General features: G+C 44.2%; 1 protein-coding gene across 1 annotated transcript in view; it reads right to left on the bottom strand.

The window, feature by feature from the left end:
• Positions 1–8336: 8336 nt before the first annotated feature.
• TDRD7 (tudor domain containing 7) overlaps positions 8337–16369 on the bottom strand; it is a gene marked incomplete at both ends in the record, with an annotated part of 43070 nt that continues 35037 nt past the window's right edge. Inside the window, 4 exons of the mRNA XM_084238154.1 lie at positions 8337–8557; positions 10317–10477; positions 12856–13358; positions 15306–15416. Of these exons, the coding sequence (XP_084094280.1) occupies positions 8337–8557; positions 10317–10477; positions 12856–13358; positions 15306–15416 (996 nt within the window). The remainder of the gene's footprint in view (positions 8558–10316; positions 10478–12855; positions 13359–15305; positions 15417–16369) is intronic.

Below are 16369 nucleotides of genomic sequence, written 5' to 3'. Positions count from 1 at the left end.
AGGGGGTAATAATATATACCCTTCCTCCCTTACAGAATTACCCTGAGTTTCAAATGAGAGCCATAGATTCAGTCTACTTACTGTGGTGGGGCTGGCAAGGGTTTCTGGGTTGGTGAGGAGAATAGATGTGGTATCTGCCCTCATGGAGCAGATGGGCTGGTAACAGAGCTTTCGTTGTGTGCATTTATCCATTCATTCAATGGACAATCATTTATTAAAACATAAAGACCTCACGCTATGCCAAATACAGAAATCTGAGCTAGATATTGGGGAAGCTGAAATAACCGAGCTGTAAAATCTGTCTTCAAGGAGCTATCAGTCCTGTCAGAAATAAGGATATGTAAGCGGATGATTGCATTTAGAGCACCTATGTCTGGTTCTCCGAGGGGGTTGTGGGGGCACAGGGAAGGCAATGAGGAATACTGCTTTAAAGGAGGACTATTAAGTGTACCATGTTGGGAAGGGAGGGAGCAGCACTGCAGGCAGAAGGAATAGCAGGGGCAAAGGTAAGGGAGCATGAAGACAAGTCTGCTTGCATCGTGCCCAGAAGGTAAGGGGAATTTTGGGGAGGGCCAGGAGATCTTGGGGCCAGATCTTAGACGGTCCTGTTGTCCAAAGCTAAGGAATCTGGTAGGAAATGGGGGGCCCTTGAAAGGAGAGGAGTAGCAATTATAGATCCGTTTCACAAAGACAGGAAGTCTTTTAAGAGGTGATGAAGTAATCGTTTGGAGTAGTGATTGTGGGAATAGAAATTAATAGAAGGGGTACTGAGGAAGGTAAACAAGACAGAACTTGAGCTAATGAATGAGACGTGAAGGGAAAGGAGCGTTCTTGCTTGGTTCCTGGGCAGGTGGTATTACTGCTAATCAAGGATATGAGAAGAAGACTGGGTGATGAGCCTAAGCCTGGGCCCTGGGGGCATAAGGTGCCTCTTTGGCTTTGTCCAATAGGCAGGAGTCACAGACGCCTAGGGCTGAGGAGAGAGGTCCAGGCTACGCACAAATTTGGAAATCGCATAACTTATAGGGCGTGCTTGGAACCATGGACCCCCCATGGGAGTGAATGGGGTTACAGGAGGGTGAAAGAGAATAGGATTGAGAGTGGCACCAATATTTCAGGGACAGACAGGTAAGATGATTGCTGATGAGATGAAGGAGGCTGACTGAGGCCAATGGGACTTTCTGTTTCCCATGGGTCCCCTGGGCACCGAGAGTGAACACCCACCAGAATTATCTCCAGGGGTGACCCTGGGGTCGCTGCTCTGTGAGCCCCCGAGTGAGGGATGGCTCAGGTTGGGCCCTTGAGGAACTGAGACGGGGATATGTGGGCTGGACTTGGTCTCTCCCCGGGATCGTTTCCTCCTCAGGCACAGTCATGTCCTTCCACAAATCTGTTTTTCTCCCAGAGAAAAGATGTTGTTTGTAAGAAAAGGCAAAACAAGAGATGCTTGAGTTTGTTTAGTTTGCCAGATCAGACAAGCACCAGGCACCTTCTAACACTGAAGAAAACCCTTCTGGTGTGTCCTAGGGTGACTCCCATGAGCTCAGTCTTTCCTTATCACTAAAGAGCAAAGAGAGTCAGATCCATCAGGATTAACCAAAGAAGGATTTTGCAACACAAAACCAAATGGAGGACATGGTTTCAGAATTATGCTAGTTGATTCATGGTCTCCTATAGAGACGGGCTGTTTCTTTAAACTGATAATGGCGCCAAATAATTGATCTAATTGGTGATCTTGTTTTATAATGGAAAGTCAATTGGCCTCTTTAGCTATGTTGGCAACTTCACTGGTCCATTAGTAAGACCAAAAAATGACAACATTGACGGGAAAAGGCCATTATCACTGTGCTCAGCAGGAGTCATCAATAGATGATGTCATTTCAGAAATAAGCAAGCCAAGGTCACAAGGGCCCTGGCAGTCAAACTGCTCTTCATGGCCCATCACCACCTCCTTTGCAGAGGCTGAGGTCTGCAAGGGGGCACAGGGGCCTGAGCCAGGACCAGCTTCATTTTTCCCTGTCTTCACTCAGCTTGATCCTAGAGGAAGTTGACTCTAGAGCTGCTGGCAGTGGCTCTCAGCCTCTTTCATACTTCTCACCCCAGAAGCACTTGTTTGTGCCTGCCTCCAGGGCCTGCTCCCTCGCTTTCCCATCCAAGTGCTTAGAGTTGTGAGCGCTCCTACACTCTCTCAGCTCCCATTCGTTCCTAGCTCTTCCCCCACTAGCACTAATAATAACACTGCAAGGCACCAGGCACTGGCATCACCTCACTTAATCCCCCACAGCAACCCCTCTGAAATGGATCCTACTATTATCCCCACTGTACAGAGGAGGCAACTTAGGCGAAAGCAGACAGACAGACAGGCTGGGTCACTGGCCCGGTAAAGCAGTGGCAGGCTCTATTTTTTAGTCTCTGCAATGCCCAGGTCAAAGTCACCAGGACTCCCTGCCAGTCCTGGTGCCCCTTCCCAGCGTGTTCCTCCCTTCTCCAGTAACTGACCACTGGCCTCCCTTGGCTCTTGGGAAGTCACTTTCTGGCCCTCTTTCTGGACTCCTCACAGCATGAGCCCTCTGTATTGTATACCTGGCATTTCATTGTTCTCATGCTAGACAGGGGACACTCCCCCGGGAAACTCAGAACCCCTTGATGCAGGTCTTCCAGAGCCCACCTTGCCCAGCTCCTTGCTGCTCAAGGTCACTCTCAGTGGGTGGCAGAGCTGGGCTGGAGCCAGGGGGCCTAACCTCCAGGCCAGTCCATGTTCTGTTCCTCAAAGCTACTACGTAGCCCCTGTTTTCAAGTTTTTGCTGAGGGCCCGGAGCAGCTGTATGCTGGAGGGAGAAGGTGTGAGACTGTGATAAGGTGGGGTGGAGGCTATTTTTAGAGGAGACCCGCCTTTCCAGTCAGGCTGGGAGCGACTCAGGGGCCAAGACCTTTTAAAATGGGAGTTTGTGAGATGGCTCATTTAAGAAAATGAACACTCAGAAGTGGCAGCTTTTCCTGCTTTCGCTCTCTGCCTGTTTGTCGTCTGACTCCAGCGGAGGAAACCTTACCCTTCTTCTCCATGGGCCCTTAATTCTGGGACATTTTGAAATGGCTGCAGAGAAAATATATAACAGAAAGCAAAATGGAAACAAAAATAAAGCTTCAGGATAAGGGCAGCCCATCAAGGTGGGGACCTTGACAGGGATCCTCACAGACCCCCAAAACTGCCTAAACATCAGGAAGGGTCAGAAAAGAGGTGACAAAGGCTGGAGACCTCCCACTTGTCCAGGAGCTTGTGACCTTGAGCAGGGGGCTCTGCAGCCCTTCACGGAGAACAAAATGGCTGTCACTACTGGGAGAAAGATGGGGGTCTTCAGAATGCTGCAGCTGGGGCCCCAGAACCTGGGTTAGGATCTGGTTCCCTGATTCAGACACAGACATGCTTGGTTCAGTTCAACTCCAAGAGTTTGAGTGGTGGAGTGTCAAGGCTGACGATAGCATCGGTAATAGTAGGAACGAGGCAGGGAAGGGGGCAGATGGGGTGAGGGCGCATCATAGACACCATGTAGATGGGGGAACATGCCCAGGAACATGCCCGGGGACTGGAGCCCCTGGCCCTGCCCCCTTCCTTGGGTCTAAAGCTGTTCCAGGCACAGGATGGTTTGCAGCGGTGACTGCACTAGCTTCCCAAGGGAGATGCCCAGAAGCGCCGGAGCGAGCTCCCCCAGTTGTCCCATCCGAGTAGGGTCCAGTCTGCGACCCGAATCTGAGGGGCCTCGCAAGTCTCAGGTTCCCGCACGCACCCCCTCCGGCCGTGTGCGGCGCGTGAACAGGTGGGGGGAGAACGCGCAGCCGCTCCCCGGACACAGGCTCCCAGCTCCGAGGCGGGACGCAAACTCAGTCCCTACGAAGGGGGAAACCGAGGCCCAGGGAAAGAAGGGGCTGGCCAAGCCAGCCTGCAAGTTGGGGAACGAGAGGGGACATCTGCCTCCGGGCTCTTTCCAGCTCCACCTTGGCGCGAAAAGCGTGGATCGCGGCGCTTTAAACGTTGTCATCTCCCGCAGTTCGGAAAACTTTTCGTGCCATCAAACAAGCGCAGCCCCAACCCGGATTCCACATCCACCCGGGCACTTATGCCCCCGCTCCCACCCCCAGACTGCAGCCGGAGGGAGGCTTCGCCACCGTGCGGGGCTCGGGCGGGCACCTGCACCCAGCGTCGCTCCCGCGGGTTCAGAGCCCCGCCTCGCCGGCGTCCGGTGGAGGTGGGGGCGCCCGCTCGCGGGGACCCCCGGCCTCTGTCCTGCTCTGCCAGAGCCCCCAGGTCCTACTTGCGTTTACAGACGCCGTGCGGGGGGCGCAGAGAGGAGCGCGCCCAAGTCCGAGCCACACGCGCTGCGCGGCGCGCACTGGAGCTCAGAGCCCCGGACCCCGAGACCTGGGCTCCCCAGCCCCCGAGGCAACCCGAGGCGGCGGCTATTTATAGAGGGAGCCACGCTCAGTCCCTCTTGGCGGCGGCGGCGACAGCTGAATATTTTGCCCAGATATGGCTGAAGCCCCGGCGCAGGCTTGGAGCCCCGCGAGCTCTAGGGGGACCCCGAGCCGGATGGGGGGCTTACCGGGCGGCGGAGTTGCGGGGGCTGGCGCGGGCGCGGGCGGCGGCGGGGCGAGCGCGGGCGGCGGGGGGCGGGCGAGCGCGCGCGGCGCGGGGCTGGAGACGCTCCCGGGCGGCCGCGGGCAGGCGGACGCAGTGGGCTCGGGGGTGGGAGCCAGGGGCGGGCCCGGCTCCCCGCTGTCACCGCGCCCCGCCCCGCCCGCAGGCCTCGCCCTCCTTACCTCTCCCTCCACCCGGGGGCGCCGGGGCGCAGAGCGCGGTCTTAGGCCCCGGAGCGACACCCGCTGGGGGGAGAGCCAGGTGGGGGGCGCGCCACCCTGAAGCCTGGTTGCGCGGCCCAGGGAGTGCGGGTCGCGCCCAGGCTGAGTCTTGTTTCCCTACTTGTGCCAGGAGGAGTGTAAGTGAAGGTAGTTATCCGGGAGAGGGTTTCATTCCTGCGGGACCTGGAATGTGAGAAAGGGAAGATGCTTGGATAAAGCAAAACCAGCTAAGGGGCTGCTGCACCTTTACCTCCTTTGGTGGAAGTAACTATCAGGCCGGTCTTACCAGTTGCCCAGCGAAGTCTGCTGTGAGTTTTGTGAACATTAATTGTAGTTCCCACGAAGTCGAATGTATGGTAGCTATACTGGGCACGGAATGGCCACAGTCCCACTTTCTTAAAAGGTGTAAATGTTTTCCTCCATGTTAAACCCAAATAGAAACTTTACATGTTTTGATTTTAGAAAGACTCATAAAAAGGATTTGTTTTATCGACAGAGTAGTCTTTTTTGATTATCATGGGGAAATTTCTCGTCTAGCAGACCATAAGAAAATTAACTCATTTTAATCTAGTGCGTAAATTTCTTTTTTAAAAAAATCTGTTTTTTTCAAAAATGTATTCCTACATTACAAAACCCATGGAAGAAATTTTTTCCAATGGCGTACATGCCAAATATATTTTTAAATAAAGCAAGGGTTTAGTATTTCGGATTAAGAAAATTTAAACGTTTGCTGTGGAATCAAATATTTAAGAGAAGTACATACAACACACATGTGCATCTTCAAGAGTTTTTATAGCACTAACACCTGTTGCAACCATCTCTGACAAGAAACAACATTGCCTGCAGCCTAAAGGTCAATCTGTGCCCTGAGTGTCACAGCTCCCTCCTAAAGAGGACTGCGTTGCTTGCCTCTCCTCTATGGTGTGCTCACCTCTGTAATTTATGCACTTTTATTGCTGTAGAGTTTTCCATCGTATGAATAAAGCGGAGTTAAAAAAAACCATTTGACTATTAAAGGACACGTAGGTGGTTTCCAGGTTTTAGTCGTTACCAACAGTTGCTGTATGTCCTCCTGCACATGGGCACCTTCAATACCTGCCCTTAATAAAAGCGAGACCTCTGGTACCTGAGTAATGGTAAGTCCTGATACTCTGAATTTGCATTTCCCTGCGTCCTAACGGACTAGTGCCTTTTTGTGTTTATTGACCAGTTGGACTTCCTCTTTTGTGAAGTGTTTAAATTTATAGCCCATTTTGCTTCTAGATAGTCTGTTTATGTGATATAGTCAATCTATATATTTTCCATTACACACACATACACACATACAACTATTTTCTTCCTCTCTCTACTTTGCCTCTTCACCTTCATAATGTCTCTGGATGAACAGGTATCAGTTTTAGTGTAGTCTAGGATCATCAGTCCTTTGTTGTTAGCTCTTTGTGTGTCCACTTTAAGAAACCTTTCCTATTCCTGGATTATAAAGGTATTTTCCTAGGTTACCTTCCTACTTTGGCCTTTAGTGTTGAGGTTCCACACCACCTGAAAGTGATTGTTAAAAATGGCATGAGGGCGGAATCAAGTTTCATTTATCTGTCAGATTGTCCTAACACCAGATTAGTGTTTCAGTCACATCAACAGCACAATTAATTGTTGTACTTCAAAGAGTAATGGGAGCACTCCTACAGTCAGTGAAACAGAAATTACCTCATTGGTAGGCCATTGGAGGATTTTTGTTACTCTTTTGTTAAAGGAACAATTGTTAAAAAACATTTACTCTATTTCACTTAAACATTTGTGTGTCAGGGTATTTTGTTTCATTATGAATGATTATGTAAATCACTGGCATGAGCATCCCTGAATTTTGAATCACTGCAGTTGTAAATATTTGCTATAAAATTTTAAGAGCTAGAAAGATTTCAATGTGTTATGTGAAATGTTTTAGTGTTTTATGTGAAAACCTAAAACATCGGATCTTTATACTTTGTGTTGTCAGGATCCTAGATTTTCTCAAGCCACATTTCTTGATTTTTTTAAAAAAAAAAAAATCCAAGCAAATGACTTTTTTCTCCAGCCTGGCCATCTACCCTGAAATCACTCTTTGATTCCTCCATTTTCTTGTATTCTGTATCTAAACTGTCAGTTGTAATAATTCTAATTAAAAACTTCAAAAAGCTTCTGATATTTTTTCTTTATTCCCATTGCCCCACTCTTAGTACAGGTCTCCCCGCCTCATCTTTGGACCACTGTTAGGGCCTCCAACCCTTCCTTCTGTCTATTCATCCTCCCACCATTGGCGAGCACACAATGGGTGGCTGATCTGTGCAAATGCTTCTGTCTCTTGCAGGACACAGATGGCAGAGCTGCTGTCTGTTGTGCAGGCTCACAAGAGCCACCTGCATGGATCTCTTCCCAACTCCACGTTCAGTCATGTCGTTATTTGGAACTCAGCAGTGGTGGGAGTATTTGCAACATGAGATTCTTCACACACTACAAATCAAGGCTCATTCTCTGCTCCTCCTCTCTCCCTACTCCAAGTCAGTTATCTAACACTTACTAGCTTATCACTGGATAGAGACATGATTGAGATTCCTCTCTCAAGGGGCTCACAAGCTAATGGGGGTGGTTGATGTCTAGACTAGTTACATGCTCAGTAAGACCTGGTGCTGAGAGAGAGTAGTATGCAAAATACAATGGAGTGCAAGGGGCGTCAGGGAAGGCTTCATGGTCAGCTTGGGAGGTCAGAGAGGATACTGACAAGCAAAATGGTGGCAGGGAGAATGGACTACAGGCTGAGGGAACAGAATAAGCATGACTTGGAGGGATGAGCAAGGCTTGCTTTAGAATATCAGCAGTTCTGGATAAACATCCACGGGGTTCAGGGACCAAATAAAAGTCCAGTGTGGCTGGAACAGGGAGTGGTGGAGAATGGGGTTGGGTAGCAAGATTGTGGAAGGCCTGGGCCTTTGGTCTGGACTCTTCATCTTCGGGGTGAGTTGCTTTGCTTGGGACGCTCCTCCAGTTAGCAGCACTAGCAATGCTGATGTGCTAAAAACTGCGGTGATCACCACATAGTTTGGTACCACTTGCTTTGGGATGTATCACTCTCAGGTAGAGTTAAGCCATGAAATTCTCAGTCTAACTGGAGAAGAGCCCAGCACCGCAAGGAAGACGGCATGGATATAAAGGAAAACTCTTCATCTAAAGATCATAAAGCTTGGAAATAATAAGATATGGTTTTCATACTGATAAACATTTTATTCTAATATTATAGTAATAATTCAAGTGTAATTTTCTTTGAAAAGTCAACTCTGTTAAAACAAAACTTGTTAAATATCTTTCATCAAACATAAGCATATTCTTTTTAATCCCCCTAGGAGTCAGAGCTATGTACCAGAGGTAAGATTTTTTTTTTTTAAACCTACTACATTTTGTTATTGCTAAAAAAAAATCTGAATTAGTTGTCAAGGTCTCAGAAGCAGTGATTAATTAACTTTTGAAAGCTCTACCAGATACTCTGACATAAAATCATGAATCCAGATATCTGTGTCTGGCAATGATGTGTCCACTAAGTAGACCACTACTTTCCGGTCCCATGGGTTAGCACTTTCAATAACTGTCTGCACGAGTGCCACCAGAGGTTTCTTCTCCACATGATTTCGAAACACCATCGAAGTCTCCTCAGACCACTGGTTGCATTTCACTCCTAGGAGAAAAACAGGGAGCAGTGCAAGGTCAAACATTATAATGGAAAACTATTTAGTCAGTCCCAAAGTATTGTCATCATACCAGATTAGACTTGCCTTGCTGAAAAACAGTTGCTGAACTATCTCAAAGCAGTCGAGCTTATAGTTTTTCTTCTTGGAATGGGATTACTTCTGTAAACCTTTACCTATAGACTCAAGTTTCCACTGAGATTTAATGCTGTGTTATAAAATAAGGTAATAACAACCACAGCCCATTTCTCATACATAAGGCATAATGTAGATTTAAACTGATCATGGAGATAGCCATGTGACTTCCTATTTACTCTCTCATCTGATCTACACATTTGTTCGGTGATGTAAGCAGGACACGGATTTAGTGTTCACCTTACAGATAATTAAGGAGGAGGGCTGAGAGGTTCAACTGACTTGAATCCAGGCCTCCTGACTGCACACCTGCTTGCCACTCTGAGGGGGAAGAACAGCAGTGAAGAAAAGCATGAACTACAGGGACTTCACACCTCTAATCCACTGTTTTCAGACATGTGTATCAGTGACAGCAACGGTACCTAAACTGCCTACTGTGAGAAGAATTCAATGAAATGAAATGCCTGGTAAAGTCTCTTGCACACAGTAAGCCCTGAACTGTAAGCCCTCCAACTGCCAAATAGTTAAAATAAGACAATGTATATATCTCCTATAAAAGCTGGTCAATATTTAAGAATCTAGTTAAGTTTCTTTCATGTCTGGGATCAAAGAACTTCTGCTATTGTTTGCTAACTGTATGGGGTGAATGGGATGATGAATCAGGCTGGCTCCATATGACAACTCCCCAGCATAGTGGGACACCAGTCCCAGATGACAAGAGGTCGCTACACCCCCAAGCACTTCTGGCCTCCACAACCTGCGTTAATGCTGACAGGCCGCTGAGTGGCGCTTCGTTACATTGCTCAAGCTACCTAAGTAGCTTGGAGAGGACACAAGGGAGCTACCAACATTTGTACTGCAAGACAGAAACCACAGAGCCAAGACAGAAACCTCATTCAATAGTATTATCATCCAGTACCCACTGTACACCTATTAAATTAGATCTTCCATTTTAATGATAGTCAAGAGGCTGGTGAAACGGCGTGCCTGCATGCTGTTACCTGTGATGCAACTAGAAACTCCCTTGGCCATGAAAACGGACATATTTTGTGACCCAGAAATATGTCATAATTGCGTACATTCAACTATGTACATTTTTCCCATAATTTATGCAGCCAATTAGGAAATATTAATTGTGCATGTTATCCTTCTGATGGTTTCCACTATCTTATTTTGGCTAGTATACATAACTGCAAGTTTTTTCCTTACTACTACACACAAATGTTCAAAAATAGGGACATATTGATCAAACAAAACATTTTATGGCTATTTAAAATAATTATCAGTACCATCAAACAGTCAATCAAAAAATACTTAGGAGGGAAAATGCTAAATGAAGAAAGCAGAATGTGATACTGTACCTGTGCTAAAATTATAGCATTTGAAATATACTCATGTATGAAACCAGAGACAGAAAGGAATATGGAAAAACAGACGCAGCAGATATCAGTGGGATGGCATGATTGTGAGAGAGCATTACAAATTATTTCCATCATATTTGGGAAGTTGTGTGAAAAAGAAAAAGAAAAAAAAACTAATTCAATAGGCCATAGCTGAGTACTCAGCACAAAATAAACTATGTTGTGACATGAATTCAGCTTCCACAGAGATTACCTGCAAGCTGAGCTGTGACTGCCTGGAATGGCAGTTTTCGAAACATGTCCACCAGGGGCTGTACTTTTCTTATGTTGACTAATTCGTGCTTGCCATAGTCCAGCTCATACACGGATACCAGTCCATTGGTCAGGATTCCTTTCAAAAGTACCCTGTGCCACCTAGATAGGCATTAAGAGGAAGAAAGAGTTCACAAAGTCAGTAATTGCTTTAAGAATTACATTTTATAATAATAAGAAAAAGTAATGTGAATGTGTGTCCAAATAAAAACTATGCTGCCATAGGATTTTAAAAAGAGATTGCATTTCCTTTTTCCAAAGGTTACTGTTCTGTTTTGTCACTGGCTCATTTGAAGGAATTGGTTAACTGAACACATTTCTACAGGCCTCCTGGAGTTAGTCAAGATCAACGCATAGACTACTCACGATTGTTAAGCAAAATGAAACAAATGACATGGAGGATGATCAGGACAATCCTGGGGGATCCCTTCAATGTGATGGGGTGACAGGATGTCCACATGTTTCGAACAAGGCACGTGTGTGGAAGATGGAAAGAGGGAGACAAGCAGGACCAGGCCAGGCCAAAGAAATGTCTGAGACTCTACAGGGCACAGTGGTTTGGAGTGGAACAAACACTACAATATCGCTAAGGGCTTGTTTGTGGAGGAATGGAAGAGAAAGACAGACTGGGAAGGTAAGCTGGGAAGAGATTACAAAATATTTTGAACACAAAGTTGACAATTTTAATTATGCCTAGTAAGGGCATTAAAAAACAAAATAAAATACAACACAAACTCTAACCTACCATCTAAAACACAGAACCTGGAATGGGCAAGAGACTATGGGGGAAGAAGAAGAGCATGTTTTCAGATCTGGAGTTCAAGGTGATAGGAAAAAAGACACAAATATACTTCCCCATCTCTGGATCTACAGCATCATCATTAAAGTTAGAAGAGCCTAGACTTCAAATTAATTGAGGAAGGAGGGGAGCTTTTAAAGTCCGATAGTTTTAAATACATAAATAAAGAGTATTATTATATTTGGAAAAATAAATTGTTCTTGACATCTTCAAGGAAATTGTCTGTGGGGCAAACACTGTTCCTGAATGCCTTGGGGAGTGAAGCAGACCAGCCATCCTCTGAAACAGGTTTATCAGCCACATGAGCCCCAAGCCCACGGGAATAGCAGACTCTTTGCTGCAACACACAGCTGGCTGAAGTTGGTCAGACAGGACCAATTCTCCAGCCAACATACACTTAGTGGACAAGAGGTATGGGAAACCCACACTGCTGCTGTAGAGCCCTCCATGGTAAGAGAACTATGAAGAGGTCAACTTTAAACATTTGAGATCAGGAGCTTCTTGGGGGGAACTGAAGAAAGCTTCAGCTAAGCCCAAAGTACAGCAAGGAATAGTCTAGGAGTTGCAGAAGCAACAAGGATACAAAATGGTAGTTAAGTACAATATATATAAAGGGGCTGAAGGGATCTGAGCTGGTCCTGAGCTTGTTATTTAACCCCTCTTAGCTTCAATTATCTCATGTATAATATTTAATCTTAAATCACTTGCAGAAACAATATATAATAAAGGGCCTAAAGTAGTACTTAGCATATAATTGTTGCTTGGCTAATGGTAGTCACCATCTTCATCATTATCATTGAAATGAAGATGTGTAAATAAGAACTTTCAATCAAACTGAAATTTTCATATGGAAATGCAGTTTGGCATAGGTTGTTAATTAGTATGGAATAAAAATAAATCAGTATCCACCCCTAGTGTTATCTTTACATTATACCTGAAGTTTATTAAAAACAGTTTCTGGGGGTACTAACCCCAGAGATTCTGGTTCAGGATGTCTGGAATTAGAAAATGCATTTCTAATAAATTTTCCAGATTATTATACTCAGATTTGCAAACCACCTTAATAAAAAATGTGCCTTGAGGGCCTCCCCTGGTGGCACTCATGCGAGGCTGCCTGCAGCCTCTGCAGCTCCAGTTCATTCCCAGCCAGTGCAGGCGAGGGTCCCACAAAAAAAAAAAAAAAGCGCCTTGAATTCCTAAGTCTTGTCTTACCACTGTTGGGAACAAATTTAATAAATAGGCCTGTGTTAAAAGCAAGACAGCAGCTCTAAAGTCTTTACATTAATTCAGCTCATAAAATTTGAAAAATCCAATAGCATATTCTCATATATAAGACATCCCTTGATTATCTGGAGACAAATTAACTGGATAAACCTAAGAGTCCTTGGGCAGAACTGTTTGACCATGGTGGGTGGTGTCCGAAATATATAAAATATAAAAGTAGGAAAACATTTAAACCTTCGTTTTAGCTATAATAAGGTTTTAACATGAACATGGTTGACTAGATTTTTAGATAAATGACATTACTTTAAATATTAGAAAACCACATAATTCATTAGTCTTGTTTCACATTCAAAATCCCTATACGTCCTGTTCAAAGTCCCCTGCAGGGATTAGGACTCTTGGTATCACCTACATATTTTTTGAGGAACAGAAAAAAATTCTTTGTCCAAGAACCTACTTATTTTCCACTTTTGCAGCATATACTTGGTCCTTTTCCACTGCTATGTGGCGCTCTTCAGACACGCTATAATATAGAATCATTTCTTCCATCAAAACTTCCAACTTATGTATCTCTTGCCACGGCTGGATGACAAAGTACCCCGGGTGACAGGCCACAGGCACGTACACATCCATGTGTTCCCCTGGCTTTGACAAGTGAACAGGTGGTGGCAGTTCCTCCATGGAGAAAGAGCTGGTGTGGTCCACCAAGGACTTTTTGATGACATCTGTGAGGCTTTTTCTGGTATTCTCTCCAGTGTTGCCCAAAATGGGGGTATTGCCATTTTTGCTGTTGGGGGAGCTAGCTTCATTAGGTACGGCACTCAAAAACACATCTTTCTGGTGCTTCCACAAGTCTGCATTTGTAATCTGACGATTAATACTTCGATGAGGATCAGGAAAGTTCTTAGGAGTAAATAAATAAACATGTGTGATTCCTCTGGTTTCATCCACTTTTGTAACCTTTGGAAAACACAAAAAGCAATTAAAGAAATACAACTTCACAGTTAATTCTGAGAGGCTGTTACATTAAATTTGAATATTAAAATAATATTTTGTAAAAAACAACACCAAAACACCAGAGACACGCAGGCACACACATGTGATAAGGAGAGAAACTGAACACCTGAAACAGATGTTACCTTAACTTAAAATAAAACCCAAGTTGATCAATTCATTTTAAGGTAAAATAAATTATCTATCACAGTTATAGAGATGAAGAGATTCTTAAGTCAATGTAGTCTAGAAATCAGTAGCAAGCTTATGGAAATAAAAAACTTACTAGACTCTGAGTCTGAATGTATTATAACTTGCTAGAGGTCAGTATCACTGAGAGGAAGTAGCTCTATATACCATGATTAAACATTGTTTAATTAATGACATTTTAAAATATTCAAAGTAAAAAGAACAGCATGATCAATTCCCAAGTGCTTATCATTCAGCTTCAACAACAAAAAGATAATCACATTAATGGCAAAATGTATACACATTCTGCTTAGCTGGTCCACCCTTAGTCTGAGAAGGGAAAGAAAAAGTTTTGATATTTACCATAGTCTTGGGGACCTCTGGTCTAAATTCCTTGTTCAGTCCTAACAGCTGTCTCCCCCCCCCCCCACTGATTCCCTGATGCCTACCGGCCCCCTACCACATTGCCCAGCAGTTACATAAGAAGAGAGGGATCCGGAGAGAAAAATAGAAAGGATCTCTATAAAATAGACCAAAATCACAGTTCTACACCTTTTGCCCAGGATACCTCTGACTACCTAGCTACCTCTGCTCTTCCTGCCAGGAGCAAGTGTTTGTGTGGAAGACCACACACTGATAGCTGTGTGTCTCCAAGGGTTAGCTGACTGTGAATTCTTCTCGTTTAGTTTTTGTAGATTATCTTAGGCATGACAAAAATGAAATATTTCTAACCACATCTATCTTTTATCAAATTGGGCTAGAAATGAAAGGGAGGAATAGGCATGAAGAGAGGGAGATATCAGCAAGGCAACACTTCTATAACAATTCACTTCAATGTTTTTTTCTCCCATAAGATCAATCCTCTGGAGTGCGAATGAAGTACTAATTGCTCATTCACTTTGATATGTTTGATACAGAAGTAACATTTCAAAGATTAACCATTAAAAAATATTTTTACTGAGTACCCAATACCCTGGCTTTAAAGTTTAATTAAAAAGTAGCTGAGAAAACAATATTTATTATCATGTGGCAAATGAAGAGTATAAAATAGTACATAATTAAGTGTGTAATTATAAATTACAAACACTAGAGAAATTCAAAAATAAGAAAATAAGTGTACGCGAGAATATTTGAGATCTTTATGAAGATGTTTCCTATGGACATTTCTTTGTTGAATGCTTATGTAAGATACCACTACCAACATCAGTTAAAATGGAGAAATACCTTCTTACATTTCTATTCTTGGAAATATGAGCAATGTTGATGTGAAGATGCAAAAGTGAAGAAAAAGTAATGTGCTAGCGAAATAAAACTGTTTAAACTTTAGGGAAAATATATAGCAAATAACTTGTTTATAATCTATTCTATTTTAGGGAAAAAAAAAGAAACAGAGGACTTACTGAAATGATCTTTAAATCAAGAGATCGAGATACATGGTTCCTCTAATGGGAATATAGTTCCTTATGGAGCAAAACGAGAGCAGAGAACTATCTCTGCTACTTTATTAAAAATGGAAAAATTACATAAGGGTTTAAAAATGATAATGGAGATATGAGATAAATTCTTAAATAAAAATTAAGCCATGCAATCATCTTACCACTACACAGGTGACCAATACCTTGACTATAAAAATGTGTCAGATGTGAAAGTATCAATTTATAGTAAGATAAAATTCTTGATCCCAGTCAGGTTTTCTAATGAATCAAGACTATTAAGATAACTAACCTTAATGCTGCAGTCTGAGCAATTCAAAACAGAATCTCTCAACCAAAGCACAGCATCTGGTGTCCACATGCCAACAGGCTGAGGAAGATCTGCTAAACAGCACTTTATAGCCTGAAAAGAAAACACAATGGAAAAGTGAACACACCATCTTAAAAGAGGTACTTATGGTAATGTCAGTATTAATTGCCTACAAGTCAGAGAAAGCCAAGATAGAAAGCAAGTAGGAGCAATCGCTAATAATGATAACCACAGTTCTTAGGGTGGGGGGGGGGGTATCTGCTGGATTCCTGGCTCTATTTATAGAGCACTATAGCCTTTTATCCTGTAGGTGGAAAGACTTATACCGGGGTCCTCATGTACTTCTCACCCAACAACACTTCTGCATGATACGTGAACCCATTTTACAAATGGTAAAATGGATTAAGAGAGACTTGACTTGTGTAAAATCACAAAGTTGAGAAAATATAGGTCTTTCCTCTAAGTGAAACTGAAAAAAAAAAAAAAATGAAGGTGTCATTTGGGTGAAATCTGAAACCGACTTTCAGTGCCAGGCATATGTGCTCATCTTTTAAAGGAGGTTGAATTGGGAATTAAGGAGGGTAAGAAATACTAAGTTCACATATTCCCCATTGCTTTTTATCTCTCATCATCACTGTACAAGCTTTTGGCAGAGTGGCTATAGCAGGGAATAAAAGGTCACTTCAGGGTGACCTCCATTTAGCCTCATGGAAACTTTTGAATTGATGGAGGCAATTCAGTGAAGGGAGTGAAAGCTACTGCCAATGTTCCCGAACATCCTACTTCCAGAACTTCCTTCTTTCCTCTCTGACCCCCATTCTCCCTGTCATATACTTTGCCCTCAAGGCATAGTGAGTCCCTCACTATGCTCCCTGGGTTAAGTACCTCTGGAGGGGAGAAGCCAGAAAGCATTAATGCCCTTCATTGATACCCTGGGGGCGAGGGAGAGCAATGAGGGAGTGAGGTGGGTCAGAAGGGGCCTGCACACTAGAGAACATGGGCCCCGCAGAGAGGAGGTTACCACTTACCAAGCCTCACAGAGCACT

This window comes from Talpa europaea, assembly GCF_964194135.1.
Source record: "Talpa europaea genome assembly, chromosome: 7".
Lineage (NCBI taxonomy): Eukaryota > Metazoa > Chordata > Mammalia > Eulipotyphla > Talpidae > Talpa > Talpa europaea.
Note: the sequence above shows the minus strand (reverse complement) of the source record. Positions and strands in the feature narration are given on the sequence as shown.